The sequence below is a fragment of the Musca autumnalis genome, unplaced genomic scaffold (genome assembly GCF_047663935.1).
Source record: "Musca autumnalis isolate F117 unplaced genomic scaffold, ASM4766393v1 scaffold_1, whole genome shotgun sequence".
Classification (NCBI taxonomy): Eukaryota; Metazoa; Arthropoda; class Insecta; order Diptera; family Muscidae; genus Musca; species Musca autumnalis.
Window position 1 is genome coordinate 163,957,223 of NW_027411644.1, and position 15,626 is coordinate 163,972,848.

General features: G+C 32.3%; 1 protein-coding gene across 22 annotated transcripts in view; it reads right to left on the reverse strand.

The window, feature by feature from the left end:
* Positions 1-15,626, reverse strand: part of cpx (synaptic transmission protein complexin) — a 1,026,747-nt gene that overhangs the window by 74,418 nt on the left and 936,703 nt on the right. The window contains exons 1-2 of one of the 22 annotated variants that reach the window (XM_073958853.1): positions 98-142; positions 2-34 (exon numbers count right to left, since the gene is read on the reverse strand). The exons of 20 other annotated variants lie outside the window; for them this stretch is intronic. In XM_073958853.1, the coding sequence (XP_073814954.1) occupies positions 2-8 (7 nt within the window). In that variant the 5' untranslated portion in view covers positions 9-34; positions 98-142. Of the gene's footprint in view, position 1; positions 143-15,626 lie in introns of those variants that run through there. One more of the 22 variants, XM_073958852.1, reaches the window with a different exon arrangement.

Consider the following 15,626-nt stretch of genomic DNA (forward strand, 5'->3'; position numbering starts at 1 on the left):
CCTTTCATTTTTTTGGTAAGTTCGTTGATAAATTCTGAAATTTTGCTTAATTTATTTATAACACGAAAAAAACGAAACGAAGAAAAACTACACTAACTTGGAAGTAATGAATGTTAATGCTTGCACTTTCCTGGGGAAAATAACAATGAATTAATGGTCAAAACCCTTTAAATGAAGAAGAATAATACAAACCAGCCACAGTCCTCCCTGCAATGCCCTTTAATGCTTATTCCTTGAAAACTCAAAACCTTTGAAAGTTTTATTGTTCTGTTTGTCATTCATTTGTCAGTTAACTACAAAATAGCATTAAAATTTCATTAAGAATTTTAAATTATTTTGTTTTTTTTTTGTACTGTCTTACAACCAACCACTCCCTGTGTGGGTGACCTGAAGACCAAAAAACAGGGTAGAGCAACGAATGCGACTAATTTAAAAGGTTATTTTTAATAATATTTATGGTTGAGTTGATAGTGGGTGTGTAGGTGTGCATGTACATATGTACTGTGTTATTATTGTCCATTCTATGAATTTAGTAGATAGAAAGAAGACCATCAACCATTTATAAATAGATTGTATGTATACATACATATGTGTGTAGCTGTCTATCCTTGTAGTGCCTTACAAAGAATTTGACTTTTCTTTAAAAAAATTCAAGCATGAGCTATTTTCCAGGTGAGCTAGAATAGCCTTTGATAAGAATAAAATGGTGTCTTTGTTGTTATTCTCCGTATAATAGTTTTGTTGTTGTTTTTGTTTTTTTTTGTCTTCCTTTTATATAGTTCTTGGTAAAAGGGTAACCTTAGTTACTTACAGTACTTTAGCTAGAACCATACTAGAAGTAACTGGGAAGTATCCCAAGAGAATTGTTGTGAAAAATAAAACGTTGAGGAAATAATAATTTCAAAATAAAGCGGATTATTCCGTTTTCTAAAAACAGCTTTTCATAACAACACCTCTTAATTAGTAATTATTGTTTAATTATTTAAGAACATAAACTATCTTAGGGGAGCATACAAATAAATCCAGTTATTTAGTTAGTTCTTTAGTTCTCAATAAACTCAGCTGAGGCTCTGAAGAATACTTCTGTGGAACATGCATCCCTGAGGAAAGGAGTTCTTCCCTTATATCAAATTTGGTTCTCCAAATTTTCTTTTTGTTACCATATTTTTCTCTGCTTTTATAACATCCCAGCAAAATTTGAAGGAAGGGGTTCCATGTGATGACGTGATTTCCTGGCATCTTATGCATTGGTTCAAATGAAGTAGTGAAAGATCCGATCTTTTCGTTAGCATTTGAACCAATGCAAAGGAAGTCGTGAAAGATCCGATTTGGACCCATGCGAGGGAAGTCGTGGAAGATCCGATCTTTTCATCAGCATTTCAATCCATTCCATCGATCCAATAGAGATAAATTTTGTGTTTTTATTTATACAAATTTTTCTAAATATATAAGAATTAATTATTTACAATAGGGTTGATGTTGTAGGAGACGCGAAATCACAACCAACGTTGTTAAAACTCTCGTCGCAATGAAATGTCATTGCAAAGGGTTGGTGAAAATGACATGCCAAAGCATTGGCGGAAATGACATGCCAAAGCATTGGAGAAAATGACATGTCAAAACATTGGTGTAAATGACATGCCTTGGATCCAAAAATGAATAGCATTTTTTGGGGTCCACGCTCATATAAAATTCATCGATGAAGATGCTAAAAAGATGACATGCCAGATCACTTTCACCCATGATTGAAAATCATCTTTGGCATCGAACATTTTACTGGGATTGTTTGAAAATAAACCCATGTAACCACATTAACCTCACCATGACCACTACAGAACACCTATAACTTACTAATAGGACAGCTTTACAGAAAATAATTTAAATATGGGGATCGCTTGTAGACCCCAAATATATCAGATGCTGACTAAGTGTAGAGCATAGAATATCACTTTCACAAAGCTTGGTCATCCATACAGATGGATCCATTTTTTGCGAGGAGTTCGATGTCAGACGACCATATAAGTTGAAGCAAATTTGTAGCGTCCTCAAAGCTGAAATGTTAGCTATTTTAAGGGCCCTGGGGCTGATATAAGTCAACTTAATAGGCTCTGAAAGCAGGTACTGGGTTTGTCGACAGCCAGGCGGCACTAATGGCACTCAAATCCTGCTTTATGAAATCCATGTTTGTTATGGTTTATAAAATCTGATAGGAAGAACGAAATCAGCTCATCTCAAAAAAGAAAACAACAAAATTCAATCCTATGATTGCCTTAACAAGTAAATATAAAGATCATTTTTTGTCGGATACCGGAACACTGTGACATTGTGCGGTTTCACTGTCACAATTGAGGAATCTGTCATCCCAGAATGTGTCACGTCACTAACAAACTCGACAACTTCCATACAGATGTAACTGCTCGCGAATGACAGAACCAACTCTGTTGGAGGGTCTCGGGGCTTATCTTGCCGGTTATATTATGTCGTGGAACTTCGTCCTTACTTATACTTAACAAGGCCTAGATCAGATTTTATGTAGGCGCCGTCACTGGATGTTACTATGTAAGATTCAGAACCTGTTGGTGGGATATAGGTGATGTGGATTACTAAAGGCTATGTGAAAATGAGGAAGAGACAGAGAGAGTCGTTTGCTGCAACCATTGTAACAGACAGATAATTTTCACATGGGAAATTGAATCATCTTTTCTAAATGACCAGTGAAACTTAAAATAGCTGGTTATAGCCCTCTTTTAAACAGCTCCTTTGCATAACAGAAAGAAAAACAGAGCTCAACTTTTGGGAAGGACGTACTTAACGTAGTCTTTCTTAAAACTGTCAACCAGCCAGTTTAGTTGGTCACCGTTGGATTTTTAAGCTTATGGGTCATTATGCGAGAAAACATGGACTTGCCCACGAAAAAACGATATCGTTGTAATCAGAATCAATGCTTTAGAGTTTTTGGCTCATTATCTCAGGAAGTATGGACTTTCCGCCGAAAAACGTTGTATCGTTGTAATAAGGGCCGCGAGAAAAGCCATTAGAAAAAATATAAACTATTTGAGACTGCACTTTTGTAAAATTTTGTGTGTGAGGTACCAGACAAAATAATACGAGCACCAAATTGTGCACCAAATAGACAGACACAGAGGCCGAAATACGGAAGAAATGTCAATATGTGTCCCATATGAATTACTTCTTTCGATAGTTAGTGTAAGCACCAACCTTTCTCGTTGGGTTTTTAAGAGTTTTCAGGTTATTATGCCAGGAAGTGTGCACTTCCTAAGGAACAAATTATGAGGACCACCAGTTCTACCTGCAATAAAACTGATAAAACGAGAACTTACACCGAATGTAAACCAAAAAAATCTCAACTTTTTAGTGCGGCAGATCAAATGGACCACTACTTTCGGCACTTATCGTGCGCACCAGTTGTATAGACGGATCGCGTATAAAGGATTACATTTATGCAAAAATAATCAAAGAAAATCGCGGTTCAATTCGCGGAATTGTCAAAATATATTTTTGCAGATTTTCCTACTTTCAAGGTACATATCTATATCCGGCGTTTTAGTGGGTGGATTCGACCGCGGAAGAGCTCATTAGATCCGGCACGTAAAAAAACTAAAATCACGCGGGGTTCAGGAGTACCTGTACGACAGTTGTAAATTTTAAAGCCAAAAAATAGGTTATTTCAGAAAATTTACGCACCAAATTTTAGCCTTTGGACTCCTATTACTAGGAAGCTGTACGGAGCACACTCATGAGATATACATCGAACGACGTGGAATCACAACTATCGTTTTGGTAGTCGGACACGAACTCATTATTTAATAATGAGTAAAATGCATGGCTTTGAGTTGTAATATTTTAAAGAAGCAAGTCATTCAGACTACTTGTAATGCAGAATGTATCTTGTACATGAATTATCTTACATTATTTTGTAATGGGCTATCGGGTTCATGTGACTCTCAATATTTTCATAGGTGGGACTAAAAACTATTTTGTCCATAAATAACATTTTCTACCGTATAAATGTTCATGCACATTACTTAGACAATAAATAGTAATTTATAAAATCGATAAAAAATTATATTTGCCTAGTTGTTAGGTATAATGCAATTATTTTCAATAAATATCATGTCATGCGAACGATACTATAGAATTATACCAGAAAACGTTTATCGATTATTATTGTTAAGGAGAATAGTTAATTGAGGAAGCAAATATAACTATATATGTTTGTACATATGTATGTATACGTGTATATTCGCTAAGTCATTGGGCAATTTTATATTAATGAATTATCCATTGAAGACTGTCTATATTATTAGAATTTAATTGGAAAATTCCTTTATTATTTGTACCTTGAAATTACGTATAATTTTCTTATTATTATTATTTTTTTCTAATTGGAACATAACAAGAAATCGCAAGAATAAAGTTTTAAACATATTATATTTGTATGTAGATATAATTATTTTAAGGAATCAAACAACCATGCGAGATTAAGAAATTCCGCCCCTAATAAATATTGACATTATATAAGTACAATACATAAAACGTAAGAGTTACTTAATGCTTAATGTCTAAGTTACGGAGGACATGGTTTGTCGAGTGTCTGTTTTGTATGAGAATTTCTATTTGAAGTTTTTTAAACACGACTAAAGGGAATTATTCGATTGTTTATGAATAAGTGATGGAATCATTGGGTGCAAAAATTTGTATGTTTTTTAAAAATATCGTTAATATAATGATGCATTGAATAGTTCACAAATAGCGCCATCTATGTTTCTCAATTAATAGATAGGCTAATACGTTGACTGAAAATTTATGGGTATACTTTTAGGCGCACAATTTCTTAAGGCATTAAATCGATGGTTTTGCTTTGAATATGCGAGTTTTTGGGCTAAACAATACAAAATATTAGGACAACGGTATTGGCTATATTTCAATTATAAAAAATTCACAGCCATAAGGATTTAAATAATGGTTCGAACAAGGTGAACCTGCTTTATTTGCAAATACATAATTCCTGTTCACTTTTTTCTTGCTGCGTTTTATAGTTCACCAATAGCGCATTCTATGTTCCGCAATTTATTTATTTATTTAATAACAATTATATTTAAAAGTAATAATTACAAATATCATTATCATATCATTGAGCTAATATGAATCGGGGTGCACTCATTGATATGAGAGAAGTCTCCCTTGTCCCATCTGGGATGTTTGTGGACAATTATATATATATATATATATATAATTACAAAGATAATATGGGTAATAGCTCTGGCTACTGAGACCATAATAGAGCTGGCAAACTATCGATATCCCCAATATTAGATATTTTCGATATTTCATTAAAAAATCGATGAGGTGAAACAGCAATATTGGCAAATTAATATTTCTATCTTCCATTAATTAAATTTTTCCAAATAAATTTAAATATTATTTTTTCCCGATTTTATGCACGATGCCTGTGACTTTCTCTAATAGTGGTGTCACTTGGCTCCAATATTTTTTAATGTATTATTATATTTTTTAATTCCCCTCCATTGTTAAGTCATGTGAAATGCTCTTATTCATTTCAAAATGTCAAAAGCTTAACCCCATTGTTGTATTTAACAAATATAATGAATTTATATGATAATTTTAATGAATTTCATTTATATTGCAAGTCAATGAAGTTTTTTTATAGCATGCTCTCTTCCTACTGTGATTTCATTTTATTTTATTTAATTCATTTGTCAATATCCGTTTCAATGAAGAAGGCTGGCCGCACAATTTTATAGCAAATTGTTATTTTTAATTGTTAAAAAACACGCACTTATTGTACGTTTATTGTCTGGAAACATGATATGCATATTTCACACTCTGTGAGAATTTCAATTAATTACATTAAAAACAATATAACGTTAATGTGAGTTTTGAAGGATTAATGCGATTATGTGGAACTTGACATACACGTATGTATGTATGTAGGTAGGTACGTTAATGTACATACATATAAATAAATGGGGTATTGCATGAATTGAACGATAAACGATCCCATAAATATTTAATTAATACCTTAATGAAATACTTGTTTAATATCAAAATGAAATATATGTATGCATAGAATCAATGTGAAATATACATACATATGTATTGAATGAATACTCTACTGTAAAATATTATTGTTACTATCTAAACAAATGGGGTAGTTATTTGCGAATGGTTCACGTGTGTAGAGCATACTTTTGGGCATCAAAATGACTATGGAATATGTATATATATTTTTTATAATTCGCACTACCAGGTATTAACAAAATTTAATTTATGTTGTTCCGTTTGGTCGTTAATTGTATTTCAAGTGATCACTTTAATATGTATATGTCGCTCATTTACACAGAGTGTCACATCTCAAAAAAGCTAGTTTCGAGAAAAACGCCAACTGAAAATTTAATTCCCAACTTAAAAAGATTATTATACAAAAAATTAAATAACTACTGGGAAAATCTTTTGCAAAGAGCTAGTAAGATATCAGTACTAAATTTCTGTGCAAGATCAAGCATAATGCTTCAAAAACTCAAAAAACGTTTTTGTTAATTTATGTAAAACTTCTAGTAAACACGATGTAACTCGTTGAGTTCTAAGGATATCAAAATGGATATTTGACACTAAATAAATTAGAAGTCGTAGAAAAAACTTGAATTTGTTAACTCAAAACAACTCGTTTTTTGACTTATGGCACTTTTTGAATGAATGAGCGATGTGTCCTTGGCTCTTTATCCAGATTTACATTCGGAAATTATCCTTGCTGAAATTTTGATCAACAAAAATCTTTGAATTATTTTGCAAAAGTTTTTAATCAGTTAACAAAGTTTTTCAGTATGTTAGCGATCACCATGAAATAGTCGATAGTCCTACCAATAACCTGTTCACTTCAATTTTCGTCGGTAATTTCTTGTTCTCCTTAGCTTTGTTCCTTCTCTTGTTTAATGGTAAAGTGGTAAAAGAGAAAAGTGTCAAAATTGCTCTCTCAAGAACATTTTTACCAGAAACGTTAAGGAACCGAAAAATGGTAGAACTTGTAGCAATGTCAAAAAGACATTAAAAATAATTTTCTTCTTTTATTTCACAGTTTTTAATTTTGTTTTGTCAGCATTCCACTTTTTCTGCTCTTTTTCGTTCATTTTTTTTCTTCATTGTAAAATAATCGTCAAACAAAAGTCGAAAAATCAGTTCTACAATTTTTTACCTGAAGAGATTTGTCTGGTAGCCTGTGGTAGAGGAGAAAAGCATCTGAGCTCTCTTTCCTCTCTCACTCTCTTTTTGGGGTTGAGGAACGCTTTGCAGGTTAAAAATGGTAACAAATGATAAAAATGGTAACCTCAGGTAAGTAAAGGAACACAGATCTTGTTTATCTATTTTATTAAAAAGTACTCCTAAAAGTATGCTTAATTTTTTTTCTGTAAGTGTAATACAGGAAAAATCCAGTAGTGAAATTGTATGTTAATCAGTTAACAACGTTTTCCGGTAAGTTAGTGATCACCATGAAGTAGTCGATAGTTCTACCAAGAGCCTGTCCCCTTCAATTCTTTCCATTCAGCTTTAATCTTTCAATTTTGTGTTTTAGCTTTAGCGATATTTGTCGATAACTTCTTGCTCTCCTTGTTCATATACATATATCATATTTGAAAGTACTCCTAAAATTATGCATCAATTTTTGTTCATGTTGTATGTATAATAAAATAGCTGTGTCTTTTTACGTGATAATGTGTAAAAATTATTACTAAATGTTACTAAATGCTAAATTACACAAAACTTCAGTAAAAGAGAGCGAAATGAGAGAAAAATGTTGACAGTTGTTTGCTGAGAACATGCTAATGGTCAGTGGCTCTATGTTTATCTGATTTTTGTGGAAAAATACTTCAAATTATTATTTTATTAATATATTAAGAACTTTTTCATTGCTTTGTGGTTAGTTTTTCTTTCACACATTGGAGGCAATGTTTTTGTTTTGGTAATCAACTATTACCTTGCTAAAGTTTATTAAATGCTGTCTTTTACTTTTTTCTCTATTTCTGAAAAATCTTTCTTACTCTCTGAAAATATGTTACTGAGCAAATCTAACTAAAAAGTAAAAGGACACAGCTAATGCCACTAAAAATATGCCTTGTTTACATTTGAAGTGACACAAAAGTATTTTCCTAAAATATTTAAGTAGCTGCTCCTGAAATTCCAATTGTAAATAGTTGTCAAACTACTCTTCCCATTACTGGAAACTTTTCACCTATTTAAGTCATCTGTCAAATATTTACAAAAGTTTTTACAAATACTCTTTCAATTACCTTAATTAGAAGGAAATTAACTACATCATATTACACTCTTTTGATATAGTTTGTCATCTATTCTCCTTCTCCCCTTGACATCAACATAAAACCATGTTCTAACAAATAGACATCCCTTAAAGTATACTTTATTTACATTTCAAAATTTCATTAGATCCTTGAAATATACACTTGAACATTTGCTTTGAAGCAAAATAATATTATGGAATTTTTATTTTGACAGTTTTGTTGATAAAGAACCTTAAACATGTTTGTGTCCTTCTCTATTAGCCCCACACAATCAGTGGGGCAAATAACATGCAAACATGACACACATTGTGTAGAAGAGATTTTTATTCTGGTAAGCAATTGTTGACACGTACCATGCATGTAAATGACGCTGACGATGATAGGGATGCTGCTGACGACAACGACGAGGATGATGATCATCATGTTGTTGAAGATAATACTTTTCAACTAAAGCTGGTTGTTGGTTGGTTCGGTTTGGGTACTTGAGTACTGTCAGTTCAACCATTTCCATTTACATTCGTCTCGAATGGTTTCACATACATATGTGAACAATACATGAAGACTTGTTTATGTTGTTGTCGTTGTATGTGTTGTGATGCCACTTTAACACTTTACATCGTTTACCAAATAGCTTAAAGTGATTTTTTTTCTTTGCTGCTGTTGTTGTTGGTGTTGCCTGGTTGTTTGTTTCAAAATCAATAGTTGACAGGAACAGACAAAAAAAAATAAAACGAAGTGAAAGGGATGCTGCTGTTTTTGATTTGATTTGTATTCTTTTGGTATCACTCTCCCCTTCTCTCCGGTGGTGACAGTAATATTTGAAGTATTTGTTATTCAACAACAGTAGCACAAAACTGGGGTAGTGGAGATAGGATAGCAAGGGAAACGTTTTTGATCGAAGCAAACAACAAGGACAACAAAATAGTACCAATATACACAATACAAAACTTGTTAAAAGCAATCAAACAACAAATGTTTGTAAAGTCTTCAAATGTATGTCATCGTGAAAACAACATTCGATATACATATATTGAATTGTTGTAGTCTAAAGTTAATGGGGATTATTTATTCAGCTTTATTTCGCTTTTATATTTGTGCATAGTTTTATTTGATTTTCAATGTTCGTTTAACGGTTTCAGGGTATTTGCTGTTTTTTCTGTTCGAAATGTCAATACAAATGTATTTATACACTTATTCAAATAGTTTTAGTTGGAATAAATTCTAATGGGGGGTTCTTTGGTAAAGTGAAATACGTGGTATTTGCATATTTTAAAAAAATGTTAAGGCTGGTCAGTTGAGATGTGTGTAGATGGCATTTGGTGAAGCTGAGTTTGGTTAGAAATTGCAAATATTTACGGGCCTACAGAATACCCTAAACGATTCTGTATTGCTTTCAATAATTCACCCTTAATTTTTTTAAATCTTGAAATAAAATATTTTATTTACCAAAAAGTTTTAAAATTTCAAACATACATACTCGAACATATGTATCCCGCCTACTTTGTGTAAACTTCTGAATTATTTAAATCCTCTCAAAAATTTTTCAAAAATAATCGCTTTTGTTTGTGATGATGATATCAAAAAGCTAGGCAAATAAATTTAAAACTTTATTGCAGAGTTAACTTTGAATGTGATTGAATTACGCCAAAGTTTTGAAACTTTTATTGTTAACGATTTCTGTTGCTGCTCATATCAAAGTTTGTAGAAAGTTTGCGTTCGTTCCAGTTGTAATTAAATCTCTGATTCCGAAATATGAAAACTCAGTATATATTATAGCAAGTTTGTTTCTTATTGTTTTAAGAAGAAAATGGCTTGTTTATTAGATTAAATACATAGTCAAAATTGAAAGTTCTTAATTTATGCAAAGAATTGATCATTTCTCACTTTATTTCAAAATGGGTTAATATGATAGCAAGCATTTCTAAAAATATGTAGACAATATAATAGACGGCTGCAGTATAAAGTACACCTAATCTTTAGCATAAGCTAACAGAAAACTTCCATATACCTTCAATTTTTGCGACCTGTTTATATAAGAGGATTTCGAAAGGTTCCGAATATGAATTAGATTCCGAATTAGGTCTTTATGAGTTTTATGAATACCCAAGGGGTTTAGTTACCCCTTCCTCTCCAACTACTAAACCGATTTTAACCGCTTGTAATTCACCGGAAAGCTGATTGTGTTATCAGTCGAAAAAAAAATTATGAAGATATCGCTATCCGTTCAAAAGTTACAGACTTTTGATCGGGAAAAAACGATTCTAAACCACTGTACGCCGTTTAAATCACGAGCGGCATAAGCTTTGGCTAGGTGGTTAGATGATGTTGTGAAATAGGAAGAATATGATTCATTTGAATGAGAAGGTATTTAAATATAAACTCACTGACGTTGAAGCTCAAATGAAGAAGATTACCTCAAAACATGGGTTTGCAGGAAACCGAGGCTTTTATATCGTTTATTATATGCAGGTAAGAATACTTGAAAAGTATTTTGCATAGTTTTAGTTGGCCTCTTTTGTAACACATTGTATATTTCAAGGCATTAGAAGATTACGCTGGGCCTCATTGTGAGAAAAGATACATGCGTTCCACTCAACTGTCTAGTGTGAATACTTCGATGAAAGACCTTTATGACCAATAAGACCCATGCATGATATCTGGTGCATGTGAGGCCACCTGATTCGACCAACACACATGAATAACTACACATGAAAGGAAATTGCATATTTATAGGCATATCATATTTCTATACCAGCAATGTCTACCATATTTTTCTATTGCATACTTTAAGGGGTGTCATTGTGTGAATGCATTCTTTTTCAATTAGTTGAATTGCGTGTTTGGAGAGAGAAACGTTCATTGAGAGCACATGTGGGTTCTCTTGGTCATCGCTGATCTATACCAATGATAAGCCAAATATCGCCCACGGTTTCTCTGAGAACATTTTTCTTCTGCAAACTTCGTGAGTTTTACTTTGAGAAGGCACACCGCTAATGAATTGTGGAACCTGGATGCAGGACATCCAAGGCAATCTGATCTGTGATCTCTTAACATAGAATGACTTCCCTTCTGTCACTCGATAAGCATGGGATAAGAATGGAATGAAGATGTGATGATAGTGGCGTCGACACTTCAGATTATGTGAAGATACTTTGCAGGTGTCGCTTGTAGATACGATATAGATACGCTCACTTTCTTATTAGACATACGGGTGTGTGATGAAAACCGAATCGACTCGATTTGCAGAATCGAAATCGGAGTGCCGTTGATGATATATGTATATAGTTTTGCTTCGCAAACGCCCCTTATTTGAATATTTTTTCAATTTCATTAAAATATTCACCAAAATTGGAGATATACGATTCCGATTTATGACAAAACGAGTCGATTCGTTTTCTATCACATACCTGATAGATCCTGTTATGCTCTCTAATTTGCCTAAAACTTTCAAAAACACCTAACTTTTGCACTTCTTTCTATCTATTCCAATACAAGAATGGATCAACAACACAATAGTATCCCGGAAACTTCTTCATCGTTATCCTCACTTCAACGAACAATATCCGTGGAATATTCTCATTTTCAAAGTTATCGAGAATAAACATAATGGACCAAAGATCTTCGACTGGTGAATTCACTATACTATTAGATGGGTGCACATCCTTAACAAAGCCTAACCTTAGTTGGGTTTGTGCTACAAATGTTCTATATCGGGCCACCTAAGGCAGCAAAACTTTTGGGGCCACATGAGCCGAATAACACTTCACTAAATATTGCAAACAAGCTGCCTTCTGCATTACCAGTAGGATAAAAGGCAAAGGTGCTTATTTACTCTTTACTATAATGAGTATGGTGGCACAGAGGTGTGTATCAAATTAGTACCCCTTCCCAAAAGGAACTAGTTCCTGAATATAGTTCAAAAAAAAAAAAAAAAAAAAACTGAGACCGAAGTGGTTCAACGAATCTTTCTCTTTCATCGTTCTCTTTATTTCCTTCGTGTATGGTGGCACAGAGCGTGTGTCTCAGACTAGTACCCCTTCCAAAAAGGAACTAGTTCCTAAATGTAGTTCCAAAAAATTCTAGGACCGAAGTAGTTCAACGAATCTTCTCTTTCATCGTTCTTTTTTTTTGGATGAACTAACATAATAAATGTAATTGCAGCGATGTAACTTGCATGTGATTGACGTTTATTTAACAATGTTCCAGCATCTGAATAATGAACGAAACGTACGAGAAAGATCGAAGTGAGTGTGGATTTAAAGGAAGGAAATGAAATTTACGAATGAAATGAATTATATGAACTAAAGGAATTATTTGAACGCAGGAGCTGAATATAATTCCAATAGTTCCTCGTCCGGAATGGATCGTATGAACTAGTTCGTTCAGAAACTACACAACTCTACAAATCAGAAGTTCGCATGTTTAACTCTAGCATAGGGCAAAGTAGAAGTTTTATAAATGAAACGAACATATTTGACGAATTTTAGTTGCCGTAAAAACATCAGGATGAAGTTCCAATAGTTCCTTGTCCCGAATAGTTCGCTGGAACTAGTTCGTTCCGGAACTACAAATCAGAAGTCCGCATGTTTAACTCTGACATAGGACAAAAATAGAATTGACACAAGGCAAAAGAGAAGTTCTAAAAATGGAAACTACATATTTGTCGATTTTTAGTGGCTGCAAAATATTTACATATTGTTGGTGACATGCCCTTGTGAAAATAATGGGATAGTCGGGACTATGTAAATTCGTTATATGGCAATTGGAGTTTTCTTTTACATTAATTTCATAAATAATCCGAATATTGAATAAAGATATAATGTCGCTTCTGTTTGTAATATCTCTGATATTTCGTCACAGTTTTGAACATTTAAATTCACTTTGTAGAGCGCATTTTTACGGTTTAGTTCTTCGAAATGAACTAGATAGGTTTGTGGTTCACTAGTTCAATTGCTAAAGGGATTTGCGAGATGCAATGTTTTCCATCTATTCCTACACAAGTCGTTTGATTGTTCATGCGACTTTTAGTTCTCTCGCTAACCGCTCTATTAAGTTCAACTGGTTTTTTGGTTCTTGTGTTTGCTAAATTCGCTTGATCAAGCTCTTCTTAAATATTTAACATCATGTCAAAGTTACGTTGTTCCATTCGCTATTATTTTAATAATTATATACCTTAACAAATGAGATTTTCAATCCTTTTTCTCACAGAAATTCTGATATTGATTCTCAAATATAATATCGTGTTCTGATTCCCAATGTTAGAAAAGTCCAGTCAATTATATGGTTGTTGTGTTGGCTATTTTGCTGAACTATTTCTGTTAAACACTGACGATAATTTGGTTCTTGTATTGGCAATTATTTCAATAATTCAATACCTAAGAGAATGTTCTCACACAATGTAATCTAATTATTTGCCAATTTTTTCTGTTCAGATCCAGATCCCTTTCATTTCATTCTAGTCCCAACATAATAAGTTTATAGAATTAAATCGAAATTGAAATCATTTCTACTACAAAATTCTATTATGCATCCTTGTTGTTTGAAACATGACATTTTTAATTATTATTTATCAAATGCAATGATTTAAAACTCAAACCACAGCATACTTATAACTAGCATGGAATAATAACATAATTATTGGTATTAGTTATACTATTGAATGAATGGTTTTTGGGCATAGCGCACCAATAAATTTTTAATTCTAATCAAAATTCAATTGCAACGATTTATTTTGTAATGTTTTGCAAATATATGGTGAACGTGGTGGTGGTGTTCAACAAATATCATTATAACTGTGGCATAATAAAATCAATTGAACAAAAATTTCCCCAGTAACCACAAAACATTTGTAAAATTACATACACTCACTGGAGGAGAGGTTGTTAGTTGCAACACAGTTTTCTCATTAGTTGAAAATAAAAGAAAAAAAATTGTTCAACTAAATAAATAATGTCCATACTATTAAATTTAAATTCAATTTGTTAGTTTTTTTGCCTATGTTGAGCTAATTACAATTTTTTGGTAATTATAACTTCCAGCTGTCATTTGTTGTAATGTGGTGCTAATGTTTCCAATGAATTGAGTGGAGGAAATTTTCTGTCTAATTTGATATGTTGTCTAAATTATATGTTTGATATGAAATTTTAAATTGATGTGTGATGTTTTTCGGGTAATTAGTTTTTGTTAAAAACGCTAATGACTTTTGTACAATTTAGAAATTTTCCAGTAGTAGTAATTTGAAGTGCCAATTGCAATATTGGCCATGACGCATGAATTTAAATTTTAAGAAGATTATATTTTATTGATTTTGATGGTATTAAACTGTCATATTAATTCGCATGAATATAACAATTATTGCATTTATTATAATTTTACGTATGAAATAAAGTGCTTTAAGGCCTAGGTACATAAGAAGCATTGCCTGCTTGTCTGGCTTGTTTCTGACAAACTAATAAAAAAGAAAAGGGCAACCTAGTTCGAGAATTGGCTGGGCCTTCTTTATTCTTTATCAGAAGCAAGCAGGCCAGCCTTTACATCTATTATTGGAAAGTAAGCTTAATTGTGTGTTGCATAGTTTTAGGTGAGACTGAATTTAATTTTACAAAGTAACTATTCTTGTAGGATTAAACCTCTTACTCAATTTTCGTTTTATGAAAAATTTTATAAGATAAAACATGTGAAATGAACCATGTTATAAAGAAAACATTTTTCAAAATCCCAGGGCAAGAAAATATTAAATATTAAACTTTGTGAATTAATAGGAGGCTTTTAGTTTGGGATATTTTAAATAATTGTTCATGCACATTTTTATTTATTAAATACTTTAAAGGACAGTAATTAATATTTCATTCCATTTAGGCATGAAAACGTTTCTCATAACCTTCCCCTTTCTAAGAAGCTGAAATTAATTTCCACTGGGAAGTGTCAAAGGCTCTGAGAAAATCGACCATAAACTCAAAATGGTATCTAAACTTTTTTTTGAATAATGTTATCATTTTTTTTTTTTTTGCCCTTCAGTATGTTTAAAAACTAAAAAACTAATTAGACCCAAAAGACCTTATCATAAACAATTTTAAAAGGTAGGTTTGGTACAGATTTATTATGATTTAACAAAATAAATTTTGTTTAAATTCAAATTTTATTATAAAATTGCTCAAAAACCTTAAATCACATCTCAACCTCAAAACAACATTGGATGTTGTTGTTATTGTTTTGCATAAATTATGTTTAGGGGTTTTTTTGTATTCAATTTATGGCTTATTTCATAAACCGCTAACACTTACACAAACA